The sequence below is a fragment of the Psilocybe cubensis genome, chromosome 7 (assembly GCF_017499595.1).
Source record: "Psilocybe cubensis strain MGC-MH-2018 chromosome 7, whole genome shotgun sequence".
Lineage (NCBI taxonomy): Eukaryota > Fungi > Basidiomycota > Agaricomycetes > Agaricales > Agrocybaceae > Psilocybe > Psilocybe cubensis.
Window position 1 is genome coordinate 1,635,501 of NC_063005.1, and position 24,445 is coordinate 1,659,945.

At 46.5% G+C, this 24,445-nt stretch overlaps 12 protein-coding genes across 12 annotated transcripts; 6 read left to right on the forward strand and 6 right to left on the reverse strand.

Annotated features, from left to right (window-relative positions):
- Positions 1-239: 239 nt before the first annotated feature.
- On the reverse strand, positions 240-1,406 carry JR316_0008046 (Actin-related protein 2/3 complex subunit 2; the record flags this gene model as incomplete). The annotated part of the gene is made up of 6 exons (XM_047893762.1): positions 240-264; positions 317-654; positions 704-951; positions 1,004-1,242; positions 1,293-1,339; positions 1,392-1,406. 6 exons carry the CDS (start codon positions 1,404-1,406, stop codon positions 240-242), a joined length of 912 nt encoding a protein of 303 aa, XP_047747077.1.
- An 849-nt stretch (positions 1,407-2,255) lies between these two features.
- On the reverse strand, positions 2,256-5,110 carry JR316_0008047 (Protein zds1; the record flags this gene model as incomplete). Its single annotated transcript, XM_047893763.1, has 2 exons — positions 2,256-4,357; positions 4,414-5,110. The coding sequence occupies 2 exons, from the start codon at positions 5,108-5,110 to the stop codon at positions 2,256-2,258; spliced, it is 2,799 nt and encodes a 932-aa protein (XP_047747078.1).
- Positions 5,111-5,628: 518 nt separating this feature from the next.
- Positions 5,629-5,994, reverse strand: JR316_0008048 (Mitotic-spindle organizing protein 1; the record flags this gene model as incomplete). Its single annotated transcript, XM_047893764.1, has 3 exons — positions 5,629-5,715; positions 5,791-5,894; positions 5,943-5,994. 3 exons carry the CDS (start codon positions 5,992-5,994, stop codon positions 5,629-5,631), a joined length of 243 nt encoding a protein of 80 aa, XP_047747079.1.
- Positions 5,995-6,142: 148 nt separating this feature from the next.
- On the forward strand, positions 6,143-6,860 carry JR316_0008049 (Translation machinery-associated protein 16; the record flags this gene model as incomplete). The annotated part of the gene is made up of 3 exons (XM_047893765.1): positions 6,143-6,269; positions 6,364-6,582; positions 6,637-6,860. 3 exons carry the CDS (start codon positions 6,143-6,145, stop codon positions 6,858-6,860), a joined length of 570 nt encoding a protein of 189 aa, XP_047747080.1.
- Positions 6,861-7,592: 732 nt separating this feature from the next.
- On the forward strand, positions 7,593-9,742 carry JR316_0008050 (Flavin-dependent monooxygenase; the record flags this gene model as incomplete). The annotated part of the gene is made up of 9 exons (XM_047893766.1): positions 7,593-7,625; positions 7,672-7,791; positions 7,853-8,017; positions 8,076-8,396; positions 8,450-8,484; positions 8,535-8,711; positions 8,767-8,822; positions 8,873-8,907; positions 8,957-9,742. 9 exons carry the CDS (start codon positions 7,593-7,595, stop codon positions 9,740-9,742), a joined length of 1,728 nt encoding a protein of 575 aa, XP_047747081.1.
- A 538-nt stretch (positions 9,743-10,280) lies between these two features.
- On the forward strand, positions 10,281-11,148 carry JR316_0008051 (putative choline-phosphate cytidylyltransferase; the record flags this gene model as incomplete). The annotated part of the gene is made up of 3 exons (XM_047893767.1): positions 10,281-10,564; positions 10,632-10,936; positions 10,991-11,148. The coding sequence occupies 3 exons, from the start codon at positions 10,281-10,283 to the stop codon at positions 11,146-11,148; spliced, it is 747 nt and encodes a 248-aa protein (XP_047747082.1).
- Positions 11,149-11,751: 603 nt separating this feature from the next.
- On the forward strand, positions 11,752-12,738 carry JR316_0008052 (uncharacterized protein; the record flags this gene model as incomplete). Its single annotated transcript, XM_047893768.1, has 1 exon — positions 11,752-12,738. One exon carries the CDS (start codon positions 11,752-11,754, stop codon positions 12,736-12,738), a length of 987 nt encoding a protein of 328 aa, XP_047747083.1.
- A 153-nt stretch (positions 12,739-12,891) lies between these two features.
- Positions 12,892-14,771, reverse strand: JR316_0008053 (Zinc finger protein GLIS2; the record flags this gene model as incomplete). Its single annotated transcript, XM_047893769.1, has 6 exons — positions 12,892-13,035; positions 13,096-13,129; positions 13,193-13,310; positions 13,368-13,467; positions 13,530-14,438; positions 14,493-14,771. 6 exons carry the CDS (start codon positions 14,769-14,771, stop codon positions 12,892-12,894), a joined length of 1,584 nt encoding a protein of 527 aa, XP_047747084.1.
- A 189-nt stretch (positions 14,772-14,960) lies between these two features.
- On the reverse strand, positions 14,961-16,576 carry JR316_0008054 (uncharacterized protein; the record flags this gene model as incomplete). Its single annotated transcript, XM_047893770.1, has 3 exons — positions 14,961-15,721; positions 15,774-16,120; positions 16,170-16,576. 3 exons carry the CDS (start codon positions 16,574-16,576, stop codon positions 14,961-14,963), a joined length of 1,515 nt encoding a protein of 504 aa, XP_047747085.1.
- A 234-nt stretch (positions 16,577-16,810) lies between these two features.
- JR316_0008055 (54S ribosomal protein L23, mitochondrial) lies at positions 16,811-17,818 on the reverse strand (the record flags this gene model as incomplete). Its single annotated transcript, XM_047893771.1, has 1 exon — positions 16,811-17,818. The coding sequence occupies one exon, from the start codon at positions 17,816-17,818 to the stop codon at positions 16,811-16,813; it is 1,008 nt and encodes a 335-aa protein (XP_047747086.1).
- A 379-nt stretch (positions 17,819-18,197) lies between these two features.
- On the forward strand, positions 18,198-20,534 carry JR316_0008056 (putative inactive purple acid phosphatase 29; the record flags this gene model as incomplete). Its single annotated transcript, XM_047893772.1, has 10 exons — positions 18,198-18,393; positions 18,447-18,604; positions 18,657-18,999; positions 19,051-19,498; positions 19,548-19,654; positions 19,731-19,887; positions 19,941-20,143; positions 20,202-20,256; positions 20,312-20,338; positions 20,399-20,534. The coding sequence occupies 10 exons, from the start codon at positions 18,198-18,200 to the stop codon at positions 20,532-20,534; spliced, it is 1,830 nt and encodes a 609-aa protein (XP_047747087.1).
- Positions 20,535-20,834: 300 nt separating this feature from the next.
- Positions 20,835-24,016, forward strand: JR316_0008057 (Bud site selection protein 6; the record flags this gene model as incomplete). The annotated part of the gene is made up of 4 exons (XM_047893773.1): positions 20,835-20,948; positions 21,007-21,185; positions 21,238-22,676; positions 22,734-24,016. The coding sequence occupies 4 exons, from the start codon at positions 20,835-20,837 to the stop codon at positions 24,014-24,016; spliced, it is 3,015 nt and encodes a 1,004-aa protein (XP_047747088.1).
- Between the last annotated feature and the right edge of the window lie 429 nt (positions 24,017-24,445).

Here is a 24,445-nt window from a genome sequence, read left to right on the forward strand (position 1 = left end):
TCAGGGAGTGTGAATGCTATTCGCCACTCATGGGCTTTTTGAGTCTCCTCTGCACCAAGGTGGGAGTCTAGTTAGATGTATATCGCACACCAATGGTCTTTTACTCTTGGCTTGATAAAGCGATAAATAACATCGCACTGTGTGAGGGATCCATCCGTATGATTGGGCTACACCGAGTTGATTGATAACTAGAAGTACATGCAAATGAACTTGATTGTCACAAGCAGAATCGCTCATCCTCATCGAGATACCATTGTGCGTCCGCTACATCAGAAAATAAGCTCGCCATCTGGAATCATACTGATAGTCAACATACCTCGCGGTTTTTCTCTCGGTTGTGGCTACCTCCGTCTTTGCTCTGTTGAGGACCTTCTGGAATTCGGTGACACGATGCCTCATTCTTGAGTGCATATACGCCTTGGAACATTTGATGTGGTAATGCAAATAATCACGGAATAATTGAATGTGAGAGATCGTGGAAGGTGCGATCGCTGTGGTGAAATGCTGAGGGAAAAGTACAAATGTAACGTAGCCAATTTCTTCGCTGTTTCTCAGACCAGGGATATGGCGAATCTCAAGTGGGGGATCCCGGCTGGAGTAGAGTACTTGTGGTGCATTTTGAATAGATGGTTGGCGTCGCGCATCAACGAATTCCTAGGGGCAGAAAATAAACGACTGCGGAGACTCGAGAGTTTGCTCATACCTGTAGGAACACTTTCCCAAAGATTCTGTCTGTTTCTTCTCTGAAAACAGTAGAGAATATAACTGTTACACGGTCAGGTGCGGCTTGGATATACATTGCTTCTTCGTCTCTATAATGGATTTGCATCAATTCCCCCTGTCCCTCTGCCTTTTCCAAGGTTTTCTGCGTATCAAATCCACGTTCAAATGGCGCAGCAAGGGCATTTCGTTTCAGCAATGCGAGAGACTTCACAAATGCATCGCGAGACTCTGTAAAGACCAATAAACTACATGTCCAATATAGGCAACCTGTGAAACATACCCGCATCTGTTGGAACCTGCTCCAAATCGATCACCAAGCTGACATTGTAATCCGGTTCGACCTGACCAGATAACAAAGACCCATATTCCCTCCTCAAAACGTCGAGCGCGCCATAATGAACTAGCTCATCCCAGCAGCGGATGTTCATAGAAAGTAGCAAGACAGTCTTGCGCTCCGGGGTTGATAGATGGAAACGGACGTTGTCATAATCAACAAAGACAACATCGAGAGAGCCTGGCCTTCGCAGAGTAAGATTAGACTTTGACGAGGACTTAACGACGTATATTACTTCAGAATCTTCTCCAAGATTGTTGTTTGGATGATAACATTATGAGGCTAGAGGACAACAATAAGTATCATTATCACCCAAAAACTTTGGATGTCATACCTCTAGAAGAATCATGTTGATCTATGACGGGTGGGGCGTATATAAGATGGGGGAGGATAGAATAAAGGTGAGAAACGACCTATCCAGGTATTAGATTGAAGACGGTGGGCTCAATGACACTTCTATCCTCTCAACGACGTTGATGCCGTCACCAATTTAAATCTCCGATTGGTATGTGCATGCCGCCGGCAAGCGGATAACTTCAACAAGTGCCTGATCGACGTGCCATGGTTTGTTCAACCTGACCGAGGATTCAAATTCATTGTAACACATTACTCGGTAATTGCTACTTACATTCTGCATTACCATTGAAAAACATCTCGGGGAGAAATGGGGATCATGTTGAATAACCGTAACTGCTATAAATCTTACAGGTTATTGAGCACGATGTGGTAGCAAACCCATTAGAAGATTGTGCACTTGTCTTCAACAACAATGTTTTAGGCTCACAATATTCACCAATAGTATCTGTGTCTTCAGTATCCTTCTAATTGCGTATACAGGTTACTACCAGGTGCGAATCGTGATAAATTTGTCCGTCCATTGCTGTTAAACAGAAAGATATCTCCTGTCAGGAGACGAGATAATGAGGGAAAGCCTAAACAGTAATGTAGTAAAGTATGAAAAATGAGGTTGAGGTCGTGGTCCGGGCGACAAAGAAAGCCGCACAGAATGCAAAAGTTACAAAGTATATGGATAGGGTCATAGGGGGAAAAGAGGTAAGGAAAAATGTCTCCAACAGTGTTACGATCTGAATGATTATCCCAGTAAAACGAGTATCGGACAGAAGCCGTGTCCAAAGTAAATTAATATGATGTCGATCCTCCGGCCGCGTACAAGCGAAGATATTTCACCAATGTTAATTTATCGCCTTTGCTGTTGTTGCCAGACAGCTAGAGGGACATCTTCCTCTTCTCCTCTTTGAGAGCGACCTTCAGAGGAACGAGGCCGTTTTTCATACGGAGTGGTTGCGTGAGCGCTATGGCCCTTGCGAAGATTGCCATTTGCAGAGGCTAGCGGGGGTGAAGTATAAGCAGTAGCTGACAACGATCTGCCTGGGCTCTTATGCCCCTGGCTCCTATCACCTAGAGATTCTTGCGAAGTGTTCAGTTTATGGAGTTGCATCGGCGAGCTTTTTGGAGAGTAAGAGTGTTGTTGTTGTTGGCGTTGATTAGACGGGGGAGAGCGAGACCGACGATGTGCATTGACGTTAGAAGGATTTGACTGGTGCATATGATGAGTGGGCGAGGAAGGTTGAGATATCCAATTTGATTGGTCGGCAGGAGCCATCGCCCCCGGTGGCAAGCCAGGTCTGTGGTGAGGATCTGTAGGCGCCTGGTAATAATATTGCTCTGGTTGCGCTTTTACTTGTGGCTGCACCAGCTTGGGAGGAGAATTAGTGTATGGTCCAGGTTGTTGAACGCGTTGGTATGATTGAGCACCATTGAGCATTGGTATGGGTGCAGTAGAACTGCGCGTAGGCTGTCCATTGTATCCACCATATTCTTGTTCCATCACACGATGCTGCATCTCGTATTGAGGGCCCTTAATGGGGGTTTCCGCTCGACGTGTACCTGGTTGCCCACCAGTAGGCGTCTTCGTGAGAGGACCTCGCCTTCCCGACTCTTTTTTCTTGAGCTCCATTTCTCGTTCTCGTTCCCGTTGCTCTCTTTCCAACCTTTCCTTTTCTGCCTTTTCGCGCTGCTCTTTTTCTTTTGCTTCTCTTTCTCTCTGTTCCCTTTCTCTCTCTTCTTGCTCGGCATCTTCCCGGTTATCGCCATTTCCTGAGTTTTGGGTACCGTTGGCAACCGATTGCGTTGGACTCGTGGACGGATTCTGAGCCTTATTAATGACCCCCAAGTACCAAAACATAAGGTTACTAATAAGAACTTGTTCATATAGTGGTCTTCTGGGATTCGCAAGCTTGATGTGGCTCAGTCGGTAAATTGCCCTTTCAACATGAATAGGGTATCTTGCATACGGGTTCCCACCAATTCCAGGAGCCAGTCCAGGGGATGTTGGAGGCACGTAGGATTTTGATGACTTGGAAGCTCCAAGTAATGCCTGGGCAGCCTCGCGTCCCGAAGTCCCACCAGTCATCGACGACTGGTAATCCGTGTCCTGCTTTTTCTTCCCGAAGAGAGATCCAAAGAAACCCGATTCTTTTTCTTTCTCAGAGTTGACACGATCGCGACCCTCACGATCCTTTTCCTTCTGGCCTTTCTTGCCACCTTTGTCGCCTCCCCATTTCGAAAATAACCCCTTCTTGTCCTTTTCCTTTTCCTTGCGAACCTGGGGCGGTATACTTTGCGGGATTGCGGGTGGAGAAGATTGAACAGGGATTAAACGTCCATTAGCAGCTTCTGATGGTGAAGGAGTTCTTGATGATGTGCTGGGTTCTTGAGTAGGTTGTGGGACAGCGAGTCGTTGTGGCTGTGGTTGATGTATAACCGCAGGAGGAGTCTCCTGATGAAAAGGGATTGCATCAATTGGTCTCTGAGGCGGCTCTTCTACTGGAATGGGTATTGGTTCAAGCTGCATTGGTGGTGCCGGTGGAGGAGATGCAGCGGTATCTGGAACGACAGGTATATTCACCTCGTCTTCATCGTCTCGAGCGTAAGCATCGTAGATAGACGTCTCTTCGCTGTACGAGTCGGGCCTTGCATTGTGGTGAGAACTATCATCTGAAATTGTGGGACGACGAAGGACCGAGCTGTAATCAGAATCACCATGATCGCTTGATGATATGTCACTGGATGTCCTAGGTTCAGAGGGAACAGGCGGGGTATTGTTGGCATTTGCTCCTCTTCGCGAAGCACCAAACCTATGACCGCCGCCATCGCCGGGCAAACCAGGTTTGCGAATCTTCGTCCTAGCTGCTCGCCGTAGGATTTGTCCGGGTGGTGGGACAATAATTGGAGCATCTGCCTCGTCACCCATGTCGGGCACCTCATCCATCATAATAGCTAAAACCCCACGTTCTGTGAACACAATTATCATTGAAGAGAGACAATTATCATACCGGAAGGAGAGATGTTTAAACTCAAGCTCCTTCTTAAGACACTTCGGAGTCGGGAAGGGTCATCACTCTCCGATGCTTCTTCTGCCAGCTCCTCCAATTTTTGTAGATCGCTGATGGTTAATTGTGGACCAGGATTGGTTGGGTACATCAAACTGCGATTCCTCTTGAGCGGGACAATGTTTTCCTCCTCGACTCCATCGTTTTCCTGTGGTCGGTACTGTCTACTCAGCATAGACCGTTTACGATTGAGACTCGAAGAGGAGGACAATGAGGAAGGTGATGTCGGTTGACCATCTGGCGGAGATCTGGCATGTTCCTTCAAAAAAGCGCGAAATTCTGCAGGTGCGATTTCGGGATGCAAACTCGCTGGAACCCAGAAGAGGTGGAGAGGGTCATCTGATGGGTTGTTTGGGGCAGGATCTGCTGTGCGACTACTCCCTGGACTAGTGGCAGGATCGGGTGAAGGAAGCCCCTGGACATTGCTGTTGATGAAGTTGGAATCTGGGGAAGGCGCTGACGCAGCAGGTGTTTTGCCGACCCAATACTGAGCAGTTGGAGAAGAAGGTGGAGATTGATTGGGTAAGTCTGGGTCGATGGTCAGAGCACCAGGGGTTGTTGACCGTCTCCTAAGGTCCCTAAGGGCCTCCACCTCGCGCTGTATCTCATATTCGGATGGCTGGAGGGGTCGAGAGGACATTTATGACAAGGAGAGGGACAAGGACAACTGTGGTAAGAATTAGCACTATGAGCGTCACAGATTCGGTGCCTGGCCGAAGATCGCAAAAGTAACAAGGACAATGCGAATGGAAAAGGTTGTGAAAGAACGCATAAAGATACTCACTGGAATGAGACCCGACGTGGTTGGCAACACCTGGGGGTTTTCGAAGAGACAGGAAGAAGCGGTAGACGGTAAACCAGATCTGCAAATTTGGCAAGTGCCCAAAGGCCGACTCCGCTGCTTGTCGGCAGCCTTAGGCTTCAGCTTCAGCCGCAGAAAGGGTGACACAAATTACAACGGTTTACGATTGATAATACATGGCACAGAGTATTCTTGTTAAATATTAATAACTACAAAAGAATCGCTGCATTCACAGGGCAACGGAGTATATCCACATCGTCACAGCTTCACAGCGAGTCCATCAGGAGACACGGCCTAGCAATGCCTGATCATCTCACGTTCCAGCTCAGCACACTTTCTCTGATGGACCTGATAGACTATCTTGCGTGCGTATTACTGGTCGATGACGACTGCACATCGGGAGTTGTAGCAGCACCCTCTCTGCGAAGTTCCTGGATGACAGCCTAGAGAATCGGGCACACATCAGCGCAATCAGCTACGGCTCAGTGGCATTGCCATGTTGAATTAGCATCACAGACAGCAAGTGCCTCCGGATTCACTCCATTCTCAACCATTCCGACGCATGTTGCAAGCGTCGCCTTGTCTAGCTGAGTATTCAATAGCTGGGATATTTCATAGAGGACTTTGAAATGTTTCAGCGTAAAGTGGATGCAATAAATCAGGCACATACTATCCAGAGTTTCCTGAGCGGACGAATTTCTCTCTGATTCTTTGGTAGACATAGACACTTGGTGCCTTGGTGCAAATGTACTAAGCTTGTACACAGCACAACTGTTCAATCGGACGGAAATAGACGCGCGCTCAACATTCCCACGATTTCTTTTTTGCTAATCTTAAGTACTACTCAAGTCGCCTCGTCTTCAATACACTATGGCTCCTGCTAGTACCTCCAAGGCTGCGGCTGCCACTAAAAAGGTCAAGAAAGAGAAGCTGTTCCACCCGGCTTCGAGAAAAGCGGGTCAGCTTGCACGCCACGCTCTGCGCAAGGGAAAGCTGGGTAATCTAACAATGAAACGGAATCAAAAGCACGATTCACTAGGCATGTAAACTATATCTCGCTGGTCAGACCGCACTTGTTGAACATTCACCAGTTGACCTTTATGGCTTTTTCTATCATGCCGTCCCAGAAGAGGGTGTCCTCACGCTTGAGGAGTTGCATCATATCATTAGCGATGTATGGCTGACTCGCTTTGATGAAGAATTGGAGGCCGAGCGGTCAGCAAGGCGGAAGGGGAGACCAAAATCTGCGAAGGAAATGAAACTGGAAGAACTCAAACTCAGAGAGGCAGAAATTTATCGTACAGGCATGGGTGAGCTTTATTCTTACTGTCCATTGAATGCCTAATCAGCTGCGTGCTTACCAGAGGTCATTGATCTAACACACCCTCCTACTGTGGAATTATTCCGAAGATGGGATCAGAAAGAAGTTGCATTTATTCAGCTGCTGCGGTTTATTCGAATATTTAGCACCGACCCACAGCTCGCCTTGGTTTCGCGGCCAGGAAAACACCTGTCTATCACAGTGCCCCCGCCTGTTCCTGACGACGCTATGGATCTCGCTGAAGAAAACGAAATTAAATTTGCCTAGATGATCATCGCCGCGATGCTTGTAGCAATGCTTTGGCAAGACACGCTGTATTGATGTATTACTACTACCATGCACCGTTGTAAAAATATACGCACGATCCTAGGTTCGTACTTGAACCTTGGTAGTAGGTATCGCTTGCCTATCACAACGCAATAAGTTTGTATGCCTACTAAATCTGCCGTTAACGAGATGGTGAGGCCAGATGAACCGGCTGGTTATCGAAGAAGGGGTAGTGAGCCTGCCAGGCGCATCAGGTAAGCACTGTCAGTGTTAATCTCGGATTGACAGGGCCGGTGCGCGGTCACTCGCGGTCACCGCGATTTCGACTCTTGAGCTCTTACCAACGAGTCACGACGATCGCACCAATTACAATTTTCGTCTCAGAACATGAAATCCTTCAGCTACAACTCTAGCATTTCGTTACTTGGGCAAACCCTAGGTTAGCATTTACTCCCGCTTTCAAGCCTTTATACAATCGCTATAAAAATATTTGACCCGACACCCACTTTAGTACTACATACGGCTATCGGTCCTCGGAAACTCTGACCTTTCGGTTTCAATTTGACAATCCGGCTTTCGCTCTGCTTTCTGCCTATTAAAAATACATGCAACAAAGTCTGGGCATGCTCCAGGCCTCGGATGCTCGCGGAGATACCGAGCACAATTTATAAATTCCAGCCCCTCTTTCGCTTGTCCAAAATTATTTCTCCCCTAACTAGACCTATCTCGTCAATGGCACACGAACAACCACCCAAAGTTTTGATAGTAAGGTGAAATGCAGTCTATCGAACCGCTTTTAATGGCTTTCTAGGTTGGAGGAGGCCCCTCTGGGTTGATTCTTGCCCTTTCTCTTCTTCAAAATGGTGTCCCAGTTAGGATTATCGAGAAAAGTTCGAAACCCAGGCTTGGTCAAAGGGGAGCAGGAATTATGGTGAGCTACAACTAATTCCAAATTCTCATTGACATTACAATTTCTTTGATTGTGTGTTTAGCCCCGAACTCTGGAGCTTTTTTCGTATCTTCGTATTGTAGATGAAGTGATGAAACTCGGTATCTTGACCCCCAAAGCACGAATATACGAAATGCCAGGAGGAGTGAAAATTAGACATGAATTCGAAATGACGCCCCATAGAGATCCCACACCAGCCAACCCTTTTGTGCGAACAACCTTTTTTCGTTGGTGTATTTGAACTCACAGATCAATGTAAAATCTAGTTGAACCCGATCATGCTTGGTCAAGACAAATTAGAAAAAATATTCTGGGCCGCACTTGCGAAGTATGGATGCTCTGTTGAACTGGGCACAGAACTTAAATCGTTCACTCAAACGGAGAAGTGCGTGCACGTCAAGCTCGTACACGAAGCAAGGGGTGACCGGGAGGAGTTCGAAGAGAATTCTGAGTATGAGTGGATGATTGGAACGGATGGCGCAAAAGGAGTTGTGCGGAAAATGCTAGGTTTATCCTTCCTGGGAGAGACCAGGGTGATAGAAAATTTCATTGTGGGAGACATTGTGGTTGAGGGCCTGTCAAACAAGGTGCGCACGCCGTCCACCCATCTTTCCTGAAGTTGCTCAGGTTTCATGATTAGTATTGGCATATGTGGGGTGAGGCATCGAATGTCATGTCAGTTGTTTGTTACGATAAATTAGTGTCAGATTCTGATTTTCGATTAGGATAAGCTTACGGGGAACAGAAACCCCGAAACTATTCAACTTTGTGGTTGGGGGGAAAAAAATAAATCATACGGAGCTCTCCAACGACGTCGCTAACTTGAAGAGATGCTTCATGGAAAACACTGGCACTCGTCCCGACCTCAAGTTTACCGAAATTCCATGGATGTCCCACTACAGGTATGTTTCGTTAAAGAACCCGGATAACATCATTTCCATACTCAAAGTTTGCCAGACCCAACATTCGAATGGTTCAGAAATTTGGATATGGAAGGGTGTATGTAGCTGGAGGTAAGCAAGGTACTTTTGCGTTGTTCTTATGCAAACATTTATTTTGGCAGATGCGGGGCATGTTCATAGCCCAACTGGAGGCCAGGTATTACCTATCATTCTTGTGATCTCGTCATGCTAAAGGAGCTTCACAGGGTGTGAACACAGGTATTCAGGATTCTTTCAATCTTGGATGGAAATTGGCACTGGTCGTCAAAGGATTGGCCGCTCCGGCTCTGTTAGAGACTTTCTCAGAGGAACGCATACCTGTTATCGCCGAAATGATTAGCCAGACGACAAAGCTTCTCAACAAAGCATTGAATAACCAGGGTGGAGCACTTCAAAGCGGTGGCACCTTGTACCAACTCGGAGTTAATTATCGATGGAGCTCGATAGTGGTCGATGAACGAAAGGCGATAGAGCTCGACCGCGAAGCTGAGGAAGATGCATACTTACAGGATTTCGAATATCCATCGGAAGAAGAGGAAGCCATTGACTCGTACGGCAATGACCACGACGGGCAAATACGAGCTGGGGACAGAGCACCTGATTCTTCTAATCTAATAATCCGATCTCCATCCAGCCTCATCAAACAGAAATGCCATTTGTTCCAGATTTTCGATTCTTCGCGTCACACTGTTCTCATCTTTGCGGATCTTGTCAACTGTGCTCCAATTCTACAGGCCTGTTCGGCCTATCCAAAAGGTCTCATTTGCACTGTGGTTGTCGTTGGTGCCAAGAAACCAACACCTGCAAGCGCAACCTTGGCAGACTTCGTTGTGGAAGATCACGACGAAAATGCGTATGAATCATATTGTCCAAGTGGTGTGTGTGGGGTGTGCATAGTAAGACCAGATGGTGTCCTCGGCGCGATTGTTCAAGGGCCAGTCTGGATGCATCGATATTTCCGGGGAATCTTTTCAGCAAAGTCAATACGATAATGTCTTGACGTTGCCTACGTAGAACGAATCTCAATGTTATACTCACCTAATAGCAATCATCTAGACTGTACAGATAAAGTAATCCAACATCTAATTATTAATTCGCTTCAATTTTGTTTGAACCTCTGGTCAAAGGTCAATATGTCAATGGTAGCTTAGACTTCACTTGCAACGAGGAACTCATTTCCAAGCTCTCATTGTGTGAATTTGAGCAAAAAACACTTGAATGCCGGGCCGATGCTTGAGTTATTTTAGAATAAATGTCACCGTCTATACAAAGTTGTCGTTCATCTTGACCACAAAGCATCCAACCAAAGCCTTTCTGTGAATGAAGACTGATTTTCATTCCGATGTTTCGCGACGACTCAATAACTGTTCCTCGGAATGCCGAAAATGCTATCGTTCACCCTGCTCTCACGCTATATAGAGCCACCTAGCCTCGTGTTCGTGTACCACTGCTACCCTGATGCCCAAGTCAGGATGACTCTCAAACCAGACCTGCCACCAACAAATCATTGGGCCTTAATCGTGTCGATTCATGGATTCGTCTAACGTTTTGAGTGACGACGAGTACGACGTTATCTCCAACCCTGGATCTAGGTCATTAGAATCCAGCATTGCTGACTTTCACTTCGAAGCCCGTGAACCGCCGGCCTTTCGGGATGCACAGGAACGATTCGAAACGACGCGATGGACTGCTAGTGAAATTCAGTTATATGTTCGAAAAGGACTGGGCTTATCGGACAGTATTCAAGCCACTTCTTTTGACAACAAGAGAATTCGTATTTACGTGGATGGCATCTTCGATGGCCTGGATGTCAGGTACAACCTATCGTCTGATCGTTCACGTCGGGGATTGACAAGAACTGATTACTTCCCTGCTTTGCAGTGACGCTCTTAAGTTACGGCAAGCTAAATTAGCTTTTCCTTCAGTTCACCTTATGGTTGGAGTCTTTTCAGACCAAGCTCTGCAAATGCACAACCATAGCAGCAACAGGCCAGAAATCGAAAGGGCAGAGCTTGTCAGGCATTGTCGATGGATAGACGAAGTTGTTAAGGATGCGCCATGGGAACTCACTCCTAAGTTCTTAACAGACAAATCCATTGATTTTGTTGCTATCGACGAGGGAACGTCTATTGACCCAAACTGCGATAAGGCCCGGGTGTTGGCGTACGACGAACTAAAGAAACATGGTTCTTAAATTATTTACTTGGCGAATGGATGACTTTTTCTGACTCCCCTACTAGGTAAAATCATTAGGACGCGAAGGACCCTAGGACTTGCTCCTAAGCAAACCCAGGTTTCGTGTAATCCTTCTGGTAGGGCAACTCCGACACTGTCGTCGAGTAGGACGGATGCTCCAGACTTTATAGGGCATGTTGACATTTATGGGATAGGGTACTAGTCAAGTCCGCTTAGTTTAGGTGGGAATGTGTATTTTTAAACGCGCGCCTCGTAACTGTGATATATTCTTAGAGTTTCGAAGTCGTTATAAGAGCGTACTTTTAGGCCATACCAAATATTGGACCTCTTCGTACTACCCGCCAGTATCGCATCTGATAAGAGCATATAAGACGGTTGCTGATCACAGCCTCTCGTATTGGCAGTCGATATATCTGTCTTCAATTGCATTCTCCCTAACTGATAGGTGTCGATATATCTGTCTTCAATTGCATTCTCCCTAACTGATAGGTCTCTAGTCCTTAACGTGGCCTCAACTGTCATTATTATCAGATTTAAAGATTTAAAGACTTGGGGGTCTCTGCTAGTCTTTGCTGCGCGTCTTCTTGCCTCCATTTCAAATAGATGATCGAATGCAACGATCGGCGCCATCATTTCCTTCTGTCGTCGGTGCCGCTTTGTAGTACTTTGTCGGCGCTTTCTGATGCCTCCGAGTTTTTTTTTTGACTCACCAGTGCATCTATGATCTTGCAGTGACTCAAAGGGGCATTTGACGACGACGGCATTTCTCTGTTTCATTTCTTTGCTATGGACCATTCAGTCAATCATGGACTCAAAAGTTTCTCATTCTCGCACTGCAACTTCTAGGCCCTGCGACAGTGACACATATCGACTATTGCCAACCGAACTCCTTGAACAAATCCTTACCGAAGCATGGGTCTCTTCGATGTCTCCCGAAGAGCGAAAAAAATTTGTGAAAACGATATCCCGCGCGTCCAAGACATGGGCAGCTACTCTGGCAAGGGTATGCTCCAGAGATGTATACATTATTGAAGAGGAACTACAATTTCCCAAAAGAATCGAAACAGATTATTCCTCCTTCCAACTTCGTCGTTCATTGACTCGACAACTCCCACTCCCTTCATTTGCCTTGACGACATACGGCTCATTCACCCAATTCGAGCGCCTTAGGAAAAGGGCGATGAAAGACCTCCTATCCACATTTCGAGGACTACCTTACGCTCCCAATTTATCAAAACTTTCGGTCGAATATTTCAGTCAAGGAACTAGCTCTTGTTCGATCATAGCTTTCGACGTCCGAGTGATCCGCATGGAGGTGGAATATAATTTTGTACCAGATACACCCTCGTGGCTGCTAGATGAATTGGGTCTCACTGGTCGGGGCAGGCTGTCAAAATCAAGCCATACTCCTTGGGAGATACCTGACCTGGACCACATATCGACATCGGATAGTGACGCATCTGCCTTTGGGGATATTCTGAGACTTTGCCCTCACCTCGAAATGCCGACAACGAAAACATTTGGAATCAATTTGAGAATTTTGTCGTCTTCAGACTATGTGCCACAGCATTCCTCCATTGTTCACGGACCGGTCTCCTTCCCAAAATTTCTGGGGTGGATATCAGAAAATGACCTCAAACAGCATAGAAATGGATGTATACCAGAGGGGATATGTGGGAAATCTCTAGGCCTTGTCCTCGACAACCCCATATACAGTCGCGGTCGTTCGCAGGATTTGACGAATATGATAAGGAATGTCGGCGTATTTACCCAGAGGTCTGGCTCTTCCTAAACATAGCGTTTTGTCATTGGGACAATAATTTATCCATATAGTATTTTAACCTCTAAATAACCTGTGTAGCATACGGGATGTGAATACTAATACAGTACGTAAAATCGTGCATAATACAAGTTGCATTGCTCATGCAAATCGAATTTTGTCTTGCTATTCTAAAGTTGTTTGAATGATGCCTCTCAACTGTTTTCTATGCACGCCTTTATGTCGATTGAGCTGATCTGGCCGAGCAAAAGATTTATTGCAGCCTGGTTCCATACACGTATAGGGTCTCGCTCCTGTATGGGTCCGAAGCTAAAGTCAAAGAAAGATATCAATAATAAAATAAGAAACAATCAATGAAATAAGATGTACATGTTTAGAGAGGTTTGATGATTCTGCGAATCCTCTGTATAAGAAATATTGTTCATAAGTATATATATTGTTATCAGAAAACACAGGACACACGAACCGATCGCAGAAAGTACATTTGAAAGGTTTATCCCCATTGTGCGTCCGTTTATGAATTGTCAGAGCACCCGTGATAGCAAATGATTTACCACAACCAGGGTGGTCGCAAACGTAAGGTTCTAAACGTATGATGAAATTAAATGTCATAATGAAAATAACATCACGGTGTAGCTTACTTTCTTGCGTATGTCGTCTGATGTGCTGTTGAAGCGTGGCTGCTTCAGAGAAATTTTGTTGGCATATCGTGCATTGAAAAGGTCGGTGACCTGTGTGAGACTTTTGATAAAATCGTGTTCATGTCAAAGTTGTTAACAAAAATGGTTTATGACAATTCATACCTGAACGTGCCGGCAGATTTTTTGTTTACTCTGAAAGCCATGGCTTCCGTTCCTCGTACACTGGTCCCAAAAGCATTCATAATGTGCCTTTCCACCTCCTATGTGAACTGATGTGATGTGTGCCGTTAGGTCGTCGCAAGAGCCGAATATTTCTCCACAATTTTTCCATCGACATTCGTGTATGTCGTTGCAAGAGTGCTGAGTCGTTGAAGCCACAGTTGACGCCGGTGAGGGTGATTTTGATTTTGCTAACCTTATGTTCTCAGTTTTGGGATTCAGCATTGTTTGAGGAACCGAAGAAGGTGGGGGGTACGGGGATGGCAGGCGACTTGACGAAGGCCTGAGGCGGGATGGGAAGGAGACCCCAATATGGTCGTTTAGTACATGACTGGCAAGCAATTCAATGTCGTTGGGAGACAAATGATACGAACTATCGCACTCCGCCCACAGACACGGTAATTGATTCTGAGACATTGTCTGGTTAAAGGTTTGGTTCCAGGAATTATCCTGAAGTGTGGGAATATGGGTATTAACATGCCCTGCCAGTTCCGATATGGATGAGAAGGTGTCCTGACAAGAGTCCCACAAGCAATTTACCAGATCTTGAGGTGGAGGCGAGCCTGAAAACGATTCGGGTTGGAAAGTGCTCTGCTCGGATGCGTATGGAGCTCTAGGTTCAAAAGAATTTAAACTTTTTGCACCAGAATTTTCGGGCTCGGGAGGTGCATATGAATCTATTTGCCGATCGTGCGCCATAGGTTTGGCCATGTCAACCATATGATGGCCACACCATATGCTCAGATTCTCAAAGGTCGAATCCCATATAATGGCAGGGGTAGTGGAAGCGACTTGAGGCTGAAACCGTGGAGGCTCCTGTTGGTATGGATGGTAATCATCGCAGCATCGCAGCTATAGTTTCATGAGGTAAGACAAAAGCGTTCGCGACTATGATAAGATACTAACAAAGGCATCAAAGCCATGGCAATCAGTGCATTCGACATCCTCGTCGCAAATGAGGTCGCAGTGCGTATGAGCACCATCTCTGTCGCAGATTGATTCTTCGTGATTGGGGTCGCTGCATGCAATGACTACACATTGGTCGGTGCATTGCGATGTGAGTTCACTGGATGGACCGCATAGAGGATCCGAGCAGTCAGTGTCTGGTCCAGTGCAGCCAGCACAGACGACACCTGAGGTGCCATAGAGTCGGCTAGTAGACCTAACCAAGGGATTGTGAGCCATTGGGAGAGCTGACCGAAGATTGTTTGAAACGAAGCGGAACTCAGTGCCGTGTCAACACAGACTTGCATTTTATAAATCACACCCGCTTCCATGACTGGGCTGGTTCTCAATTCTTACGTAAGAAGCCATTTTTAATTTTATCTTATCCGTGTGCAAAGTACATTATGATACACATGTTGCTGACGAGCGCTAATCGGAGTCAAAGCCTAGTTCGTTTCCTCCAAATTCAACCGCATGAATAACAATCTCATCAGCCACCATGAATTCTTCATCTTCTTCACCCGATTTTGGCAGATGTTCCTCGGGTTCATCATTGGCGGGACCTAAAAAATCCAAACATCCCTGAAGGCACCCTCTCCACAGGACCGCAGCTGTACCCCCAAGTTTGATACCTGCGATTTCCTTCAACCACGAGTAACGCTCTTCTGAATGTTGCACAAAGGTAGACTGAGTATGCGATGGGTTCCTACACCGTCCTATTCCAGTCACGCTAGTTATGTCATCTTCTCCCCTACCCTCGGCGATTGCGTCATCCACAGCGACAGACCCGGGGACACAGACTGAGAGTATGCGACTTAAAGGTGTAGAAATCGTTCTCCATGGAGGTCCCTGCGGGAGTGGAAGCGGGTAAAGTTGCTCTAGAACTGTTTGAGGAGCTTGAGATGCAACTGTCAACGAAGCCTTCGGAGAGGAAAGCAGAAATCGCAAGGCAATTTCTGTCAGTGGAGGAACACGGGAACCTGTATGCCTTGTCCGCGACACAGATAATTTTAGGTCATTTGGGCGTGGATCCGGAATGAATGGATTGGGGAACAAAATAAGGGATGTCAATGATTTCATGTCGAGAAGTTCTGCAGGAACATATTGAAGCTTATTGTAAGCGACATTAAGAGATTGAAGGTTTGTTAGCTGGGAGATTCCAGGTGGGAGGTGACTGATATTATTGTTGCCTACGTCACTTGGGTTAAGACACAGTAGATTTACCCATGGAAACGGACTTACGAAGAGATAGAACGGTTAGATTGTGCAATGTCCACATTTCTGCCGGCAGTTTCTTGATATTGTTTTGACCTAGGTACATTGTCATAGCTTGTTTAGAAGGTCCCAGCAGGGAACTACTGGAAAGCGTTTTCTCTGAAGAAGGAGGGTTCATTGCTGATGCTGCGAATGTGGATGCAGGAGCTGTGTGAATCCGGGTGAAGACTCGTCGTCCGGGAACGATTTGCGTCACTTTTGACGAAAAGCTGTTTCGTAGGTCGTCAACTGGGGATATATCTTCCTCTGAAAGAACCACCATCTTGCTCAAGTCTTTAATGATTCTCGGAGGAATTTTAGTAAGATGTAGTCCCCTATGCTGCATGGATCAGGGTGGCGTACAAAAAATGTCAAAACGAGTACCTAAGCTCAATTTCCCTTTCCCCTGTTTCAAAAGCTTTTTCGATAGCATTTTCCCAAAGAATCTCTTCACGACTTGAAGTTGGTTCGATGGTCGGTAGCTGGACAAGGGCAATCTCGGGAAACGACGCTTTGCGCTCTAGTCGAGGCTTTTTCTTGGGTGTGCTAGGTTCAAAAAATGACAAACGCTTAGAGTTGACGCGCCCTGCATTGTATGAAGCTGCCAAAGGATCCGCGACAACTTGTGGGCGTGTTTGACGCGTCGAGTGTTCTTCCTGAGTATCTTCATCGAGATACAAGGGGTCTGTGGAGGGGGAGGAAGGAGGAGAAGATGAATTTGCAGGCCAGCTGGGTGAGGGCGACGGGGGAGAGGACGGGGGTGTGTATGTAGCAGAGAAACCCGGCAGCATGGAGAAAGAAGGAAGAGAGGACGCACAAGGCAAAGCCTAATAAGTAGGATTGCCCAATCCTCACGTAAACTGTCAGCTCGGACGCCCTAGTAAACGATCTCATAACGGTCACGTGTACATAAATAGGGGGAATTTGAATATTGTACACCTGTCATGCCAATAGAGGTCACTTCGAAAGAAAAAGCTGAAAAGAATTTGTCAAGACATATAGTAGGTATTTTTACACAAAGGCTATTAAGACGTCGCTTCCGTAGAAGGTGCAGTCTGCGAAGATGGTGGAAGTGGATGGCCAAGAGCCTTTCCTCTAACCGCTTCGAACGTAACAGACTGTCCATCCCGACGAAGCGCTTGAATTCCTTCAGCAAAGGCCCCAATTGCACTTTCTCTCGCATTTCTTCGTTCTGCCACCATGCGAAGTATGTGTTTCCTCTTCGTCGCAGATGCCGGATTAAGTTTCCAAGAAAATTTGCCCTGACCCTTGGTCATTCGCATTAATTCTTCCTTTTGCAAAGAACGTGTGTGCTTGATGCTGAAGTTTTTCTCAATATACTTTTCTCGTTCCTCCCTCTCCTGTTGGGGCATATCCTCAAGTCTGTGTGGGTAGTAGAAAGGGTCGACCAATCCAACGACCGCTCGTTTGTAGGTCTTGAACGGTTTTCGTTCGTAGCCATCCATTGTACGGTGCCATGGAGAGATGTAATTATCAGTACGAATGTATGTTGTTTTGACGCCGTAAACGGCAAGGAGGAGGGACCGCAGATCAGTTTTGGTGACAGACTGTGGAATACGGAAGGTTGCTTCGTAGGGATTGTACGGCTGTCCAGGTTGTGTGTGATTTCGAACAAGCCTTAGAACGATATTTGGCAGATAGACTTTCTGGCCAAGAACCTCTGTTTCCTCTGCGCCTTCGACAACCTTGCGGCGAATACCGCGAATTCGGGACCTGCGGCTATTGACATTGTCCAACCATTCTTTTGCCGTAGGAGTTGTGCCACTTTTAGTCTCGAGAAGACCCTGCGCTTTCAGACGTGTATATCTTGCTTGCTCGGTAGGGGTAAGGCCATCTTCTGTCGCATCTGTATCGCCCACGGCAGTTGCTCCGAACTGCTTTCGTCTACGTAGACGAACAGCAAGAGGGGTGGACGCCGTTCTGGCAATATTGGCTAATTCCGGCAGTGGTGGTTGAGTAGCATATGTCCGTTGGAACCCTGGACACCGTCGGAAGACCCGTAGCTTGAGCATAGTACCAGGAGTTGGTATTGGACGAAGCGTCGCCAGCCGGGAAATTTCTGAAAAGTATGTAGTCACATGACCAGTCTGAACAGTGAACGAGTTGAGCCGCCAATGACGACCGTGGCCACGTTCGAACAACCCAATCATCTTTACACCATCTTTCTTGACGTTACACGTTATCAATATCTAAACTCTCTGGCTGTCTATTGGAACCTCTTCCTTGGCCTTTGGCTAACGGAGCATGATGGTTTCCTTTTCCTGCTTCAAGTTCTTTAGGGGCATACGGTCGATGTGTGCTCCGATAGTCACTGTCATCGGTTTCTCCTTGATGCTCACATACATTTTCATTCTCTACCAACCAACTCGAGGTCCCGGGATCAAACAAAGAATGGGGTGGCAATCTTGGGACGTCGTAACAATAACAGACCAGTCAACTCCGTCTGAAGTACCCACTAAACCAAGTATTGGCGGCGACCTGGAGACGTCCGTTGACTGGTGGAATGTTACTAAACCAGAGGAAAAGGTCGATTTCTCCAGTCTTCCCTTGGACACATGGTCGCCTACTTTGCCCCATGACACTGGCTGTTAGTATGTCTCTCCAGAATTTGACCCCGTTTGCATACTCACCGTATACCAGTATCTGAGATAGCCGTTACTCGTTGCGTTATCAACCCGGAGGTGGGAGGAGATCTTTGTGCACCAGACACCACCAGTGAGCAAGACGCCATTAAAGGCAAATGGGTCCGAGTTCCTCGTAATCTCAACCTCGAAGCTGGCTATCTCTCTGGGTGGCTCGTATGTATTTGTTGTATTCATTCATTCACTAGAAATGCTGAAACCATGGTAGAACATCTACTACCGTCGAACAAGGCGACAGGATATCAACTTGATCACCGAAATTCGATTATATCCCCAAAACGAGCAACCCCCAACCTTGGATGGTTGGCACAAAGCGCAAACATCTTTGAGAGCAGGAATACGAGGACTTCCTCCACTTTTCCTATGGTACAAGACTGGGAAAACATCCGGCGATATGTCCCCTGAAGAAAAGATGAACATAATTACAGAGCTTGATGTGCTGTATGGAGAAGACACCCCATGGTACGGCTTCGAAAAGCTGGATCCACCTACTATTGCACAGCAGAGTAAAGTCGAGGCGACCTGGATAACATACAGACGAGGCGTGAAAAGTAGGCCTGCGATCAAACAGTTTGTTCATTTTGACTTACTTCGATCTACAGTTCCTCCTCGTGCTCCGCCTTTGCACTTTTCCCACTCTGGGAAGTTCAAAGTGCTTCAGGTTGCAGACCTTCATTTCTCTGTTTCTCAGGGATTCTGTCGAGACACAATACTATCGCCCTGTGAACACTCCGATAACCTAACGAACACGTTGATATCTCATGTTATTGATCAAGAGAAGCCCGATTTGATTGTCTTCACGGGTGATCAGCTGAACGGCCAAGGATCTTCATGGGATCCGAAATCTGTCCTTGCCAAATTTTCCAAAGCAGTCACTGCAAAAGGCGTGCCGTGGGCAGCTGTCTTCGGCAACCACGATGAAGAAGATGGAATGGCTAAGGAACAACAAGTCACGTTAATGAAGTCACTGCCATATAGTCTTGTTGAAAGAGGTCCAAAGGATGTGCACGGTGTTGGAAATTATGTGTTGAAAGTATTCAGCCCTGATCCGTGAGCCACCTGTCTTATATTTGTTTTATATAATAACTTTTGTCCACAGATCCAAAACGCATACTCTTACTCTATACTTCTTAGATTCCGGCTCGTACTCGAAAGGCGTCCTCGATTGGTTTGGCTTTTTCAAACCAACCGAATATGACTGGATACGTCAAAACCAAATTGACTGGTTCCTTCAAGAATCAGGTATAGACTTACATTCTATTTCTTTAATTATAATTTACAGATGTCTCCAAAGCATCGATACGTCAGATCGAACGACCTTTTACTCCGGATACTGGTAAGGATTTGGGATCTGTTTGGGGTAGACAAGACGATCAGGTCATTCCTGGTACTCGAAGACTCGCAAAACCAAATGCGTTGATGTTTTTCCATATGCCTTTGTACGTGGTACTCTGCGACTATGTCTAGAATGTGATTAACTATTGTACTTTAGACCCGAGACGTACCTCAAGGCAGACATAAACCCCAACACAGGAAAAGCTCTCGATGTGGGTGTGAGTGGCCAAGAGCCACCAGGAAATGCAAAGAGCAACGACGGATTCTTCGAAAAGGGAATTTTGAAGGCTATGGAAAGTAACCATGTGTCTAACCGAAACGCTCTCGAGGTTAAAGCCATCGGAAACGGACACTGTCATAGTACGTATTGCAGCATGTTTCTGCTATCCACGTTGCTGATGCGGCTTATCGATTATAGTCACTGAAAACTGCCGACGTGTCAAAGGTGTCTGGTTTTGCTTTGGAGGCGGTGGGTGAGTGTAAATCAATATGATATTCAGTGAATCTCTCCAACCTCGCGAATTTCAGATCCTACTCCGGCTACGGCAAGATTGGGTAGGCTCAATCCTTTCATACCAAATTTAAATAGCGATTAACTCTGTTTTTTTGCTCTAGTTTTGACAGACGATTTAGAATTTATGATGTTTCCGATTTTGGAGAGACAATCAAAACCTATAAGCGTACGGAGAAAGATGAGATCATTGACGAGATGATTCTTACCGGGAAAGGAGCCCCTCCTCTGCCTTCATAGCTCAAAGCTAGTGCGATGTATATTATTTACCTGTAGGATATAATATCAGTGGAACATATTTACTACTTCTTCAAACATCGTCCAGGTATCTTTTAATATCAGAATTGTACAGCAAATGAAGTTTGTTCTGAGGGAACTTTATCCTGTAGAGTCTATTTTTGGAGTGCACGCCTACGAATTGTAAAAGATTCTCACGGCTTGTGATACTCGAATCGAACAGGGGACCCTTCCATTAACGTCCTACATATAGCCTCTCTATCGTCCCTCTTCGCCTTCCCCCCTCTAGGCGCGCCGCTCATTATGTCTAGGTCGTCGCAAACAAATGGCCATCCTTCTCGCCGTGACAATCATTCAATATCCTCCACCACTTCAGGATCTGGCCGCAATGAACGAGGGTCTCGCCATCCAACTTCGGTAGGGGACTCATTAGCTTATTCAAGTACAGGAAGCACTAATAACAACGGTCACAAAGCCTGCTGTTGAAACAGCTGTAACTCGTCTTTTAGTATCGATAAAGCAGCTTTTGGAAGCATTAACATTATGGAGCCAACTTAGGATGGATGAAGAGGGCGTAAGCAATGTTTACGTGCGGTTGGGCAACGATTTCAATTCGGCTGTAGCTGCGTTTGGCTCATTTAACATTGAAATGAAGTGGGTTTGTTGTGGATCGCTGTCATATTTGTATACTCATCGTTTTCGAAAGCGAATTGCTCTCAGTTCCTGATGACCTACGAACGGTGTTAGAACAATGCCTTGCAGAGGATGCCACTCCAGAAAACCTTGAACTCTACCTCCCAAGTGTCCGTCAAATTATCACAAATCTTCTTCAAGGTCTTCGTGGCAAACAATCGATATACCGCAGAATCGTCTCGGATCAGCGTGATAGGACAAGCGGTGCAGATCATGACCGCACAGAGAGTCGATCTTCGCGCTCTTCACGACGCGAAGGTGCCCATCGCTCCCATGGATCTCGCCAAATCACGGAAGAGGAGAGAGGAGACGCAGAAACCGCTTCGCGCAGAAGTGGACAATCATCCAACCGGAGGAGAGACGCTGCATCTCAAGGCGCTCTATCACAGCAAAACACTGGCAACAGCGATTTTGTAGGCGGATTTGCTCCTTCCATTGCCGAGCACCCTGTGGATAGAATGGAAGAAGTATCCGAAACCCCAGCGAGCGAGTACATTAACGCTCAACGGCGGTCAGAAAGTAGATCCGCGCCATCACCTATCCCTAGTGCTCCTACATCTTCCTCATCAACCCTGACTTCTTCCTCCAATGATAAACCTCAGAATAGTGATAGATTCAGTGAACCGCCTCAGAATCCTCCAATTTCTCCGCCCCCACAGCAAGCGGCCGTCCCTGCCAGCGTGAAACGCTACTCCCTCGTTGATAAGCCCGTCGACAAGCCTGTTAACACAGCACCCAACGTTGTTGTTGAACCCTCAAGTCCCCCTCTAGACCAAGATGAAACTATTTCACCCCCACCACCAGAGACACCACCAATCGACCCTCCACCGGCCGTCGCAAAGTCATTAGCAGCCTTGAAATCCGATGTTCATCTGGAAAGACGGGCTTCAAAAAGATTTTCTATTTACAATATTACCAAGATGACGGGCGCCTCAACGACTCGAGAAAGGTCAATAAGGAGCGCCGCAAATCACCCTAATCGGCGATCGGCTGCCACTGGAAATTTGACCCTGAACGATCTCGCCGTATTAACTGAAGTGGATGATGAGGAACCAGGTGCCTCAGGAAAATCAGAAAATAATGTAAACAGGAAACCTTCTCGGTCGAACACTCCAGTTCCGGCAGTTCCTCCTCTGCCTTCCACTCCTTCACGGTCACCAGAACCTACTGCGGTCGTTGCCGATAGCAGTTCTGGCCAAAATATACCCCCTTCAGATCCTTCCAAAATCACCATTTTCCTCCAACTAGGGCGCGAAGTCAAGAAAGTAGTCATCGATCAAGCTATCTCTTTTGCATCACTAAGAGTATTGTTTGTGGACAAATTTTCTTACAATCCCGGACTTGACAACTTCCCTGCTATCTATATTCGTGATCCATCCAGCGGTGTGCAGTATGAGCTCGAGGATACAGATGATGTTAAGGAGAAATGTCTCATCTCTCTTAATATTGAACGTGCGTGAGCTACTCAGTTTGTGAAATTGACGGGAACGATTAAATTGTTTTTTACAGCTCTCGACCAAATCAAGCAGCACATCGATGCACAAATCTCAAGTTTGTCGCACGACATAAAGGAGCTGAGATCAGCTGTGGCGGCGAATAGCAATAGACAATCGGCGCATCTGAACGATATCATTTTGCAGCCTATGGCGGAGAGCACTCCTGCTCCCAATAGACCCAGCGACCGACAGTTCCAGCATATTGCCCGTCGCCTTTCGAGGTTCATGGGAGACACACCACCGTCTTTCATGAGCCAAATGCAGACCCCTCCATTGCCAAATTCCATTCAGCCTATGCAATCCCAGATGACAGGCCAGTCATTGCAGCCACAGATGACTGGAGGATCAGTGTTATCTGAGTACACAAGCCGAGTGGTCACTGACCTCAAAACCCAATTTGACGAAGTCCAAAATCTGCGTCGTGACCTCGGCATTATGCGTCAACTCTATACCGAGTTCATGAAGTCTACCAAGGAATCACTCAATACCCTTCGTACACAAACACAATCGGTGAAGCAGCTTGCTAACACCAATGTCGGGGGCGCTCGGGCGTATATCGATTCTGGGAAGAGGAAACTCGACACTCGCAGTCAAAATGTTCTGACTGAGGTGGAAAGGTTGCAGGATATCATCGAGGGTATGAAAGACGATGTTATCAAGCGACATGTCACACCCAACACGGTCTTTTTCCGTAACATCAAGAAAGATATGGATAATGTTTCTGCTGAGCTCGCGAGCTTATCAGAACATATTAATACTGTCAAGCCTATGTGGAAAAAGACCTGGGAAGAAGAACTCCAGAACATTGTTGAAGAGCAGCAATTTTTGACTCATCAAGAGGAATTCTTGAGTGACTTACAGGAGGATTACAAGGCCATGATGGAAATCTATGGCCACGTCGAGAAGGTCATTACTCTGCGGAAACCTAACGGTCCTCTGAGCGGAAAACTTCGCAATCGAAGCTTTAAGCCAGCTCCCCGAGACGAAGGCGACGGCTTGAGCAACGTTATGCTCGAGATCAGGACAGCCGCAGTGGACCCAGACAAGCGGTTAAAGGCGATCGAAGCCAGCCAAAGGAACAGGGAGAAAAATCTGGCCGCTCGCTCTGATGAATTGCAAATGGAATTGCAAGACTTCGTGAGCCAGAAAAAGCTAAAAATGACCGGGGGCGCAGAGGAGGTCGAACGCGTACGGCAAAAGCGTAGTGAGATGACATTGAAGGCAATGTTCACTGGCGGCAGCTCCAGGGGAGACGGGAGCTTGTCACCGTCATTTGGGGTTGTAGAGTCACCTTAGTTTAAACTATTTTTTTTCGTTCATCCATTGTTTGGACCCTTTATGCTTTATTAATATGCATTTGAACCAGTTCGTGGTGTTCTCGTATCCCGGTATCATTTATGTATATTTGCGAACTGCCACTATTCAGATTATAGCTAGAGTCGATTAATTGCAATCCATGAACAAGGGTTGAAAAGCAATGTCTGCTTTGAGGTATCGGTTGCGTTTTTAGTGTAAATACAGAGGTAAATTGCACATTTAATGGCTGACCCTGTTGAATATTATGCTGTCGTGGTGCATGATACTAAATGCTAGCATCATCTTTGGCTTTGCCCTTCGGAGGATGAGAGCTCTTTTTTGTTACCAACGATCGAAACGATCGGCCAGTTCCAAATTTGCTGGAAACCTTCAGAGAATTTGCTCGAATCCTTAGATAACACACCAATG